The following is a 12769-nucleotide window of genomic DNA, read 5'->3' on the forward strand; positions in this document are numbered from 1 at the left end:
TACTAAGTTTACATGGTGCATGCTGCCGGGATTGTAAGTTTCTTGTAAGACCTTCGTATTCTCCTGTTTCTCTCTTTCTTATGAAGAAGTCATGCAGGAACGTTGAGAAGAAGCAGTTTTAAGTACAAAATTAAAAAAAAGTGGTTCAAAGAAAAGTTCCGACTTTGATTTGCATCAATGAAAATTGCAAGGAATGTGAGCTATCTTGGCTCAATCTTCTCCATTCATATTCTCTGCACACCTCTTGTTCAAAGAAGAACAAACTGTTTTAATTCTGACTCTCCTTTGGATCTTGCTCTTTGATGTATCTGGCAAGGACGCTAAACTTAGCAAATTAGAAAATAACTGAAAATACATAAGATTTATACTGGTTTTGCAGAACTTTTGCCTACGTCCAGTTGTGATTTCTCTGGATAGAGAAACCACAGCTTGTTTGATTAATAATAGAGTTACAATACTTTTGCAAAACCCTAGAACGAATCTCTCTTTGTCCCTCTTGGCTATCTCTGGCTTTTCTCACTTGCCAGTGGCTGTTTCTGGCTTTCCAGCGAGCTTTCCCTAGCCTTGCTGCACGTATTTATAAGTATAGGGTGTGGTTTACATGCCTATTTTCTGATTAAGTTTCCTACTTTATATGGAATAGGAAATTACACTCTTTCATTTTCTATATTATCTTCTAGGATTTCCAATCTAATTGTACAAGGAAACTTTGATTCTTTCCTGGTCCTTTTAGGAGAAGAATCGGTGCACCTTTAATTTCCCTAATACAATCCTAAACAAAAGAGGACACTAACTTTAACGAGCCAAAATCCCAACACAAACATTTTGGTGATCCTCAGAAAAGAAAGAGAGGCGGCAAATCCTCTTCTAGCAGGAATGCAAGACAATAGATGATGCATAGCTGTTGAAGAAAGCCTAGTTGTTGAGGTCCTTCTCCGGGCAGGGATTCCGAGAGTGCCAGGTGTGTTGATCCAAAGATTTCAAACTTGTTAGTCCAGATGGTGAGTGGTGGAGAGCAGCTTTTGTTTGAGTAATCTTCCTCTGGAGCGGTTAATGAATAAGATGATCGCCTATGCTGCGAGTGACTCTGCAGTGTTTCTACACAAATTCAAGTCAAGTCATGCGTATGTCATCACACACACACACACACACACATATCGGAAACTAACCTATGCGCAACCTTGTTGGTCTCCCATGTCTCTCGCAAGCACAATGAACAATTGCATTAGAGCGTAGCCTTGCCATCATGAAATATATTAGACCAAACACACAATAATCCTGCTCCTTTTGTTGCAGCGCCGCCACAGCTAGAGTGGAATCACTCTCCACTTCCACAGCAGCTGCCCCCAAATCAGCCACCATTTGCATCCCGTGATGTAGTGCCATGGCCTCGATGTGTAGAGGGGACTGAACCCCGACGCACTTGGCTGAACAGGTACCAATCAGAAAAACTAAAACCAATCAAGAGAAACAATCAATGGACCCCTTAGCGATTAGAATTTACTGGTGCTATCTGCAATAATGTATACACGAAGCACTATCATGGTCGAAGTTGTTACTTACCAAAAAAGTTTCTAAATTTTCAGGGGCTGCTCCAACTTTCCCCATCATCTATTTCTCCACAGCTTCTTTCCTCTGGAGCGATTAATGAATCAGATTATCGCCTACACAGTGAGAAAATCTGCAATGTTCAAATATATATATTTTTTCTTTTGTTAACTTGCCATGGGTATCACACGACACCACACACATGCTAATATATTGAAAACAAACCTCCGAGTCCAGATGCAACTTTGAATATTCTCGTGATTGCTCATGAAATCCACAATGGTGAGAAGAATGCTATAATCTCTTAGTTCCTTTGGTTCGCTAACAGGAGATAAGATGTTCATAGGCGGCCAGCAACAACAGGCACAAGTTCAGATAAAAATATGTGATATTTTCCTTTAAGGAGTATGGGGATGCAGAGTTTTGATGCAAATGTAGGAAAAGAACGCAGAGCTTTACCTTCACATGCTTTGTACCATTGTTACAATCTAAATCGAACTGAGAAAGATATGGTTTCTCTCATTTCCATTTCAATAGGATGCCAACTTAATTGCTTTCCTCTTTCATCCAGAGCTCAACAAGATACTCCTAAATTCATACATGAATAAATTATCACTGTTACGTTATCTTAGAAAACAAGCAAATGGAACTTCAAATAAAAGAGAGTGGAAAGCTGAATTACAGCTCATGTGCAGCGCTCATCATAAGAAATTTCACTCCTGTGAAATCCGTAGCACACCAGCCAACCACCTATTCTAGTAACATCATTTACTGGAATTCCAACAAGCGCGAGCATGACGGCCAGTGCTACAAGGATCATGCTGAGCTATTCAACCACTTTGCCCGTACAAAAGCATATCTGCACCCACTTGAAGATGAGAGTGACATCAAGAGAAGATGAAAAGACACACCTCTCATATTCCAAGTTCAAACCGTAGCAGTATTAGAAAAAAAATCGTTCCAGGGGTTACCTCTTCGGCTAAAGGAGAATTACATTCATGCCAGACAGCCGGAGCTAGCACCATTCAAGGACAACTAATTTATGCACGTTTAAATTGTTGGCAGTAGATGATCCTATCTTAACAATTATAGAGGTCCCATCTGCATCAACAAAGCCAACGTATATGTCAGTCCCATCTTGTTGTCCTGACAGATAGCATAGTTGAATTACACTGTTACAGAAAGGAAGAATAACTTACACTCAAGTGTTCAACTGCTTACACTGAAATCTGTAGGCGCGGCAGCCAGCCATCGAGTCTAGTAACACTCAAGTATTCAACTGCTTACACTGAAATCTGTAGGCACGGCAGCCAGCCACTGAGTCTAGTAACACTGGCATTCTAGCAAACATGTTAATAAGCCATGCTCTCTTCAACCATTGTGTTTGTAAAGAAGCATGTGTATACACCTACCTCAAGATGACAGGCATTGAAAGATGAGTAAGCATTCCGCCATATGGAAACCACAGCAGTATATATATACATAAGTACCTGAGTTGTTGATGTAATCTGACATCGTTATCAATAGTTTTTTCTCTGGACCGATGAAGTCCCACATACATTCAATCTTTATATAGCTGTTGACGAGAGCTGAGGTCTAGAGGTCCCTATCCTGGCAGGAATTGGGAGACCAGGAGGTGATGAAAGTCCACTTCCGTCCAAAGATTTCAAACTTGATAGTCCAGAAAACCAGAGCAACGTTTGATGATCCTGTCTTTACCGGTTAACTCTATTTGCTTGCTGCATCAATGAAACCGATATATCAGTTAGTCCTATCACATTCTCTTGACTTAGCATATAGTTGAATTGAACTGTTAAAGGAAAAGACTGTTAATATAAATGCAATACAGATAAGGCAAACTGAAGATAGAAAAAGTGAGAGGGAGTAAATTACAATTTACAGCTGATCCGCAATGTTCCACTGGTGAAATCTATACCACAACAACCAGCCTCCTTATCTAGTAACGTAATGTACGTACTCACATTCAAGCAAACACAACCTACCTGAAGATCACAGTTACAGTGAAAAATGAGAAAGTTATGCCGAGAGAAGCATGAGGAAACCATCATCCAGGGTTTAATACGTGTATGTGTGTGTGTGTGTGTATATCCACCCCAAGTAGTTCCACAGTATCAGACTAGAAAGAAGTCACTCCCCTCGCATTCTCCTATAATTTCATTGGAATTGGACTCTGAAACTTGAATTTATGTAGGAATATCGCTGAAGACAATCAATTTAATAATAAATGAAAAAGTACCTGGCTTTTTTCTCGAGAGTTGAGAGTTGGAGAGAGTGAAATGAAAGCTCATTGGATGATGACTTGGTCATCTATCTTTATGCAGGGAATGCGAGATATGTTTCTCCAATATTTTGCCTTCTTCAGTGTAGGACAACGCCAGATGATCAGATAAGAAAGAGATGCCGGCAAACCCTCTTTTGGTAGGAATTCGAGACTCTCGCAGCATGAAATTCGGAGCTCTTGAAGAGAAGTGAGGTGCTCAAGTCCCTTCCCGTCCAAAGATTTCAGATTCGATACATAAGAGATATCGAGAGTGTGAAGAGTGGCGGGGAGTAGCTGTTCATTAAGCAACGTCTCCAGCACTTCCCGGCTTCTGCCGATACAATAAAATGTATGTAGGTTGGGAGGCAAACCCCCTTGTGCAAATGACACCACATTTGGAAGATTTTGTATCCAAACACGTTGAAGGGCGGTGAGGGTGTGCATTCGGTCCGGCAACAACTTCAAATTCTCGCATCCAGCGACTCTAATGGCAGTCAGGTTGGGAGTGGGCAGTCCTCCGTTGGGAAAAGAGACAAAATTTGGACAGTAACTGATATCCAGGGTGTTGAGATGGTTGAGATTTTCATGTGCTCCTTCTTCAACAGAAAGGGATTCCAGATTCTGACAACCATCGATATCGAGAGATGAAAGTTTGGGGAAAATGCCCAAAGGGAAGGACCTCAGAGAATCACAGCTATTGAATAGATCCAAAGACTGAAGGGAAGTCAATTGGGCCATCATCTCAGGCGATAGGAATTCTAATTTCTTGCAATGCTCTATACGGAGTGACGTGAGCGTGGCGGGCAGACCATTTGAAGGCAACGACAAGAGTGAGGAACAGCTATATAGAGTCAAACTTTGAAGACGATTGCTGTTGTGCAACATTTGCGGCAACCACTGTGTCCCTGTCCCAACAAGATTAATATGGAGCATCTGAAGCGACGGCAGCGTCTCCGTCGTCTTTAGTAACAATGAGAGACCCGGGCATCCTCTTATTTGCACTTCTTCAAGAGATGGTCGTAAGGATTCCATGTTCAGAACATTACTGGCTCTGTTTTCATGTAGAACCTCACAGTTGGACACCCAAAGTATTTTCAAGGAAGGAAGATGAGGGGGCAAGTTTCCTCTGAGCTTCTCACAATTTATTAAAGTCAGGTTCTTAAGACGAGGAAAATCTGGACTTTCACCTCCACTTGGACTTGGCACCCATTCCTCCCATGCTGGCATATCCATAAACTCTAGCTTCTCTAAAGATGGAAATGGTTGATTTCCCCCATAGAATTCAACACTAACACTCGTAACAAATTCCATCCTTTCTACGTAGAGCTCTTTCAGAGCAGGTAGCTGACCAACTGGTGGCAGAGAACTACATTTACAACAATCAATCAGACGCATCACTTGTAAGTTGGAGAAGGACGAGTCTCCCACCCAATTCGGGAAACTGGTTCCACCATAAGACCTGATGGTCAGTTTCACCAGTTTTACAGAAGGTTGAAGGCTTTCAAGTACTTGTCTCTCTTTTACGTAATCGTCGGAAACCACGCTACCCCATGACAACTCTACCTCATTGAGATCTTTCTTATCCTTCAGCAAGGCATCAATAGCACCGACTACATTTTGCAGATTCAAGATAGAAATTTTTCCTCGAAGGTGCGACAACTCCCTCAGTTCTCCAATATTTGACCCAGTAGATTTCCCCAACGCAAAAGCAGTAAGCGTTCTCAAACTTCTTAGTTTACCCATTTGCACCGGCATCGCTTTTATTTTAGTTCCACTAATATCAAGATGACGCAAATGAATCAATTTCCTCATGTCTGCAGGCAATTCAACAAGAGAAAAACAGCCTAACAACAGTAGAGTTTGTAAATTATAAAGAGTACACACTCTATCTGGTAACCTTTTAATTTTTGTGTAAGAGAGATCAATGTAGCGCAAGTGTGTTTGTTTACCAATGGAATCAGGTAAGCGACTGATATTATCATATCTTGACAATGAAAATGCCCGTAAACATTTTTGTGCTGGCAGTAATTTATCTAGAACCTTATTACTTACATTTCCGTGGCTATTATATGGTGATAAAGACATTGGCAAGAAGGCACGCAAACATGTAACTCCATCTAATGGCTTAAATTTTGGAGTTGTATCAAATTTTCCTCTCATATACGACCAATGGCGAACTCTTTTAGGAACTTCATGTGAATTTTCCTGATCCAACCTAAAACAAAACTTTCTAGACAAAGACATAGCCAAGTCATTGATGAGATCATGCATAGTGAATTTTGGTTGATCCAATCTTGGTCTTTGAAATAGTGATCGCGATAACAGTTCATCAAAGTATCTTTCACCAACCTCTTCAATTGCTTTCTCGCTCTCTAGTTGTGGAATTAAACCTTCTGCCACCCATAATAGAATTACATTTTCCTTATCAAATTCATAGTCCTTCGGGAAAATTGAGCAATAAGCAAAGCATCGTTTCAAGTAAGTTGGAAGATAATGGTAACTCAATTTTAGAGAAGGAAGAACACTATTAGAGTGTGGTAGATCCCAAAGATTGCTATCCAATATGTGATTCCATTCCTTATAGTCTAGGTTACAACCTAAGAGACCCCCCAGTGTTTTTGAAGCTAAAGGCAAACCGTTGCATTTACGTGCAATTTTCTTACCAACTTCTTCCAAGTTTGGATGTGCATTGGGGTTTTCATTTCTAAATGCATGTTTTTTCAGTAGCAACCAGCAATCCTCCTCCGACAATTTTTCTAAGTCGTGAATTGGAATGGTATTGTGTACGATGAATGCAACACGTTTACTCCTTGTTGTTACAATGACCTTGCTTCCCTTCGCCCCATACGTGAAAAGAGTTCGTATCCGATCCCAGTCACCATAGCTCTCATTCCAAAGGTCATCCAGGACAAATAAAAATGTCTTTCCCCTTACTTGTTCCCTTAGTCGAATTTCAAGGGAATTCATATCTGAGACATCACAAGATCTCTCAGTGATTTGCTCAATAAGGGTCTTAATCACCCTCAAAGCATCGTACTGTTCGGAAACACAAACCCAAGCATTCATATCAAAGTGCTCTTTAACATGTTCATCATTGTAAAGGACTTGAGCAAGAGTTGTCTTTCCAACCCCACCCATTCCGACTATAGGGACTACAGAAAAATTACTGCTACTTTCATTTTCAGAGAGCAGCAGTAGAGCTTTTAACTTTTCTTTGTCTCCATCCCTACCATAGGTACAAAATCCTTCCTCAACAACAGAAGTTGTGGGATTTCTTTGTGAAACCTTGCCCCCAACACCTCCTCTAAGACCGAGGATATCTTTTTGTTTTGCAAGGTGTTCCAACTTGTTGAATAAATTTTCTAATCTACCATTCAAGCCTTTATAATTAAAAGGATTCAGAGAGGTAGAAAGGATGTTCCACACCTGGGTTGTCCCATTCTGATCTTTCGCCTTGTGATGCAAAGCTTCAGTATCAATCTCATCCACCAAGTCCTCGGCATCGAACACAGCATCTTTGAGTTCGTCAAGCCACATCTCGACGGCAGGGTTGACAATCTGCTTCTCCTCTGCATCGTTGAGCACTGCATGGAGGGTCATCAACGTCACCTTCAGTCTGTCCACGAGTGAATGGTTGAATCTTCTTGCCCGAAAGAAGTCCATGAACTCTCTGGAGGCAATCTTGGCGCACATCACCTGGATTGAACCGGAGAGTAAAGCCTCTCCAACCAAAGCCATTTTCTCTTCTTGGCAAAAAGATTACTTTTTGATGGAGTATTTGAAGTTGAAAAACTGGAAATTCTCGTGAAATTCAAGTGAGGAACTAGCATGCAGGATTATATATCTTAATTTTACATCGTAACCAGTAGTGGCACGACTTGGATGGACATGCGTTGTTTTTTTTTTTTTTTGAAAACGACATGCGTTGTTGTTTCTTGGCATGTGGGTTGAAATTTCCAAAAGAGTACAAAAGGGTGTAGAAAATGCGTCGGAGGGATGACATTTTCCTTTTCTTTTGAATCAAAACTATGGAATAGGAAAACATATTTAGTGGTAGAACGTAATGTGTCGGTTGGATGACGTTGGATTTTGGCGCCATATTCAACGGTTTGGTTCTCCGGGTCAATTCCTCAATTCTATGTATAAAAAAGTTACCGACGACTTCATGTACAATATGATACGTGTTGACGTCTTGAGCATTAATTTATATTATATATATAAGAAGCCTTAAGGGAATAGATTTCCATTTTTCAAAAAAAAAAAAAATGAAGACACTTTCCTGACCGTTAGATTTAACTTTAATAAAATTATGCGATTGAGATTATGTGGCATATGATTTAATCTTAACCACAGAATTTCATTAAAGTCAAATCTAATGATTAAGAGAGTGTCCCCATTTAAAAAAAAAATGGATCTCTCCCTTAAAGGGCCTATATATATGTATATGCATTATTATTAATTTTTTTTCAAAACTCTCTTTTAATTTTTTCTTTTATTTTGCAAATTTATGTAGTCACTTTGTTGAAGTATCTCACATCAGCAAGAATGAGAGAGAAATAAAATATTTTAAACATCTGAATTTCATTTTAATTAATATTGAGACTTGATACTTGTCGGACTATGAATGTAGTAGTTAACAAGTTAAAAATAATATTGGTGTTGTTGAAAGTGAACATTTGATTATTCTCTCTAATAATTGGACATTGTATTAGAGAGTTTCTCTTCGACGGGATTAATTGGATGTGTCTAAATTGCATTACTACACATATTTTGTCGAGAAAAGTGTATATAATAAACTTTCATTTGATTTTATAAAAACAAAATTTCTGGTATATAAATAAAATGGCAAAGTTGTAACTTGCATTGAATCCTAGATTCTGTGATTTTTGTTGTCGAATCCGAGCTTTTTTGTTTGACTAGCGCTTTAAGTATCATTTGTATAAAGAAAAACATTTGATAAACAACAGATGGACAATCATTAACATAATCAATTTTTTTAAGTAATTAATTTAATCAAATTAATAAAGAAATTCAAGAAGTCATCAACTGCCCATTTAACTAGTTTTTAGTTGCGACCATTGTCAGAAGCTGGTGACGGCTGTACGACCACCACGCGGATCAACTGTCCTTCACATCTCTCACCTCCAAATCTTCTTCGCAAGGATCTTGAGATCCGTAAATTATGTACGTTATTCGTATATCGTGCAATAAATTTTCATCAGGTACTGTTTGTAAGGATATGTTCCTAAATTTTAAGACTTTTATAATTTTAATATATGAATTTACAAAAATATCTTTTGAGATAAGACTTTTGTTGATCATATTGTCGTGTCACGTAAGATTCATTCCCTTGATGTAGCCTCATAGTATTCACCTGCACCCTTTATTTGATGAACAAGTGCAAGATTTGTTGCCAGATCATCTGTTTACATTTAAACTGATATGCTCGGACTTGTTTTCGAAACATTAAATACCTTCGATCTTTCTTGAATTTCAGACAAGTTCCGTTGAAATCGAGCGCGTTTGTGACCGGGCTGATGAAAGCATCTTGGAGACAGCTGCAGTCAGTGTTGCACCCAAGAGTGGTGGTCCTGAACAGTTGGCTATATATGTCATATTAAAGAAGGGATACGACTCCGAACCAGACGAGCTAAAGAAGAAATTCTCAAAAGCCATTCAAAGCAACCTTAACCCTTTGTTTAAGGTTTGACTTCTAATAATTTTCAAAACAAAAACATGTCCCGTGACAGTTCGCCTGTGTTTCTTTGTTGCTGTTTCAGAAACCAAAGCATGTTAACGGCATTTTTAGCTGTTTTTTTTTTCCTCCGAATTTTCTGAAGTTTTCAAATATTTTAATTGGCTGAACTGGTGAGCTTGGTCAAGATTGTACCAGAATTTCCTCGAACAGCCTCCAACAAGTTACTAAGAAGAGTTTTGAGGGACCAAGTTAAGCATGAGCTCTCTGTTCGGAGCAGAATGTAGCAGCGCCGAGCAGACTCGACTGTCAGCCAACAGAGCCCACTTCCTTTTGTATGGGTGAATAGGACAAGTTTTCTGCTAGCATTAGATCGTAAGTTTCAGTTTGCTAAAATAAGTGAAGAACGTAATTACTTTAGTCTAAAGAAGGCTTTTCAATTGCACTGTAGAAATGAACAGTCTTTGGGTCCGAATTTCACTTTATTTACAAGGCTGCCACTGACTCTCTCTGCCGCTGATCTTCATGCTGCATGTTGATAATCGTGGAAAGGCAGGGGTGCGATGGTCATTTTAGTCTGTAGGGTTTCGAACGGATTGGGTGGGTTAAAGACTTTCATTTCCTTTCTTTCTAAGGGGGTGTATTCAATTGAGATTTTGAGAGATTTTAATTCTTTTAATAGAAGAAAAAAGAAGAAAGAGAAAGAGAGACTTATGAAGAAGAAAGAGAGACTTATGAAGAAGTAAAAGGGAAAATAAAACATCAATTAAGGGAAATGCTAAAGATACTAAATTTCTAGATCATATTTTATAAATCACGTAATGTGGTGATTGATGACTGATTTTTTTTTTTTAAATTATTATAAAAAATAAGTTCAATTATTAAAAAAAATAAGTTCAACAATGGGCTGTCACATGTAGGGGTGGGCAAACGAGTATAGGAACCGTTGATCGGGGCGGGGTGGGTACGAGCCAGTTCCAATTTTTAAATAAGAGAAATGGGGCGGGGTGGGGATTTGAAATTTTTGGGGCGGACCAGTTCCAGATGTATAGAAAAACGAGGCCCCAAACCGTCCCGTTTATTTTGGGTTTTTGGTTTAGAATTCGCTGGCTGCTTCTGAATCCTCATCGCGGCTTTCACGAGCAGGGCGGCGGTTCTGTTCGGAATTTGGAGGAAGATGGCATTGGGGCTTTTACATGGGCTTTTGGGCGCTAGTGACGAGAAGTCAAAGAGCGGGGATTTCCCGAGGTCCGACGAGTCTTGGAGGGAGAAAAAGTAGGCGTTTTTGCAAAGATTGGCGGGAAAATTTGAAACTTGAGAGATGGGTATGTGTTTTTTAACCTGTAAGTTGGATTTTTCTGGGTTTTTTCTGGGTTTGGGAAAATTTTGTGGTATGGGTTTTGATTTGGGGTATGCCCAAAATCGGCAGTGATTAGGGTTTTATACCTGCGCGCCAATACATACTTCTCAGTATACAAGACCCTGGTAACTGATGGGGCAGATGTATCTGAAAAAGTCAAAAGTTCATCAATCTGCCAATCCTTCATTATTTTGATTGTTGGGTTTTTTCCAACCCAATTCAAGGCCCAAAGTGTATTGGCCACTCTCTTTGGCTTTATAAACTTTTTTATTTAATTATGAGAATTTTATAGAGATTCATTTAAGAAACAAGAAGTAAATAGATGGAAGAATTGCTGAAAGAACCTAAAAAAATAGTACAAAGATTCCTAAATTTCATCTCTATATTCTTTAAAATTGTACAAAAATTAACTTGATAAACGAAGCAAGGGAGAAAAACATCCCAATTTGATGAAGGAGAAGATGAGATGGATTGCGAAGAGAGAGAGAGAGTCGCTGGAAAGGGAGCAACAGAGATGAAGTCGATGGCTAGACAAGTGAAAAGATGAAGAGTCGCAACGGAAGAAGACTTAGGTTTTTTTTTATTGGGAAAGTAAAGGTTAGAGGGTGAGATGATTGGATAAATGACTAGGAAAAAAAATATAAAGTGCATATATAATGATAATAATACATAATTATATATATATATATATATATATATAAATGAATAAATAAATGATATAATATTAATAGTAGTGGTACGGTACGATATACCCCTGGTAATGATTTTGAATACCATTACCGTACAAAAAATGTATGGTACGGTACAAATACCGTACCATTACCAATGGTACAAAATTTTTAGCACAACTTTAGTATGGTAATTTGGCAAAAAATTCCACCCCTACGCATACCACTTGAATTTGTCAACCAACCCAAACTGATCCAATCCACACGTCCACAAGCCAATCATCCCAAATCCAATCCCACCTAGTCTGGGATCCGGATCGTTGAAATTTGATCAAACGACTACAATTATTATAACTTTTAAAAGAGCTCTCTTCTTGTAGCCGTTGTATCAAATTTCAATGAACTAGATCTCGAACTAAGTGGATTATGTGGAAAGGAATCCGTTTCTCCAAATCAATTTGAACTCTACTGCTTCCTTGGAGATATAATTCGCATCCTATTTATTCCATGGAAGAAAGTACCAAGATAATTCACATTAAAAGATAATAATAACTACTATAATAAAAAAACTATAATATTATCTTTTACTAATAGAAGTGGTTATGAGTTTGTCCATTATTAATTATTTTGATCATTCTATAAAAAATTATATTACGATCAAAATAACAAAAATACCCTCAGTTTAATAAACAATATGCCAAATGATTTAATAGAAATTTAACGTATTTGTGTCATTTTAGCCTTATTTAATGAAGATTTTTCATTAATAATCAAAATGATTGATGATAGACAAATTCAGAGACTACATATATTAATTTTAAATTTTAGAGATCAAAATAATGAGTTATGCAAATCTTAAAATCTATTTTGGCTAAAAAGCCAAAACAAAATCTTCGTCGAAAAATAAGATGGTAAAATTGTAACTTGAAAGGAATCCGAGATCGTGTGTTTATAACTTGTATAAAGAAAAATATTTGATAAACCACATATGGACAATCATTAATACAATCAATTTTTTTTAAGGAGATTAATTTAATCAAATTAATAAAGAAAACTCATGCCCAATTCAAGAAGTCATCAACTACTAATTTAACTAGATTTTCTTTTAGTTGTTACCATAGTCCGAAGCTAGTGACGACCATATGATCAGCACGTGGTTCCTCTGTCTTCACATCTCTCACCTACTCCTTACATTAGGCAGACCACACCCATAACTT

At 38.3% G+C, this 12769-nt stretch overlaps 1 protein-coding gene across 17 annotated transcripts; it reads right to left on the bottom strand.

Moving 5' to 3' along the window:
• Positions 1 to 334: 334 nt before the first annotated feature.
• LOC126615928 (putative disease resistance RPP13-like protein 1) lies at positions 335 to 7647 on the bottom strand. Of its 17 annotated transcripts, none has more exons than XR_007620941.1 (11): positions 3806 to 7646; positions 3442 to 3551; positions 3039 to 3287; positions 2770 to 2843; positions 2520 to 2649; positions 2231 to 2407; positions 2008 to 2136; positions 1774 to 1869; positions 1564 to 1664; positions 1170 to 1451; positions 335 to 1098 (listed from the first exon to the last, which is right to left on the bottom strand). XR_007620941.1 is itself a non-coding variant. In XM_050283853.1 (2 exons), the coding sequence occupies exon 1, from the start codon at positions 7565 to 7567 to the stop codon at positions 3854 to 3856; it is 3714 nt and encodes a 1237-aa protein (XP_050139810.1). In that variant the 5' UTR covers positions 7568 to 7647; the 3' UTR covers positions 3570 to 3715; positions 3806 to 3853. The 17 variants fall into 17 exon arrangements, 1 of the variants encoding a protein (XP_050139810.1); XR_007620937.1 differs by having other exon boundaries at positions 2748 to 2843; XR_007620939.1 differs by having other exon boundaries at positions 2770 to 2880.
• Between the last annotated feature and the right edge of the window lie 5122 nt (positions 7648 to 12769).

Source organism: Malus sylvestris, chromosome 3 (genome assembly GCF_916048215.2).
Source record: "Malus sylvestris chromosome 3, drMalSylv7.2, whole genome shotgun sequence".
In the NCBI taxonomy this organism is placed as follows: domain Eukaryota; kingdom Viridiplantae; phylum Streptophyta; class Magnoliopsida; order Rosales; family Rosaceae; genus Malus; species Malus sylvestris.

Bases quoted from the DNA above. Each gene is read 5' to 3' on its own strand.
- LOC126615928 (XM_050283853.1), bottom strand. From the start codon at position 7,567: ATGGCTTTGGTTGGAGAGGCTTTACTCTCCGGTTCAATCCAGGTGATG.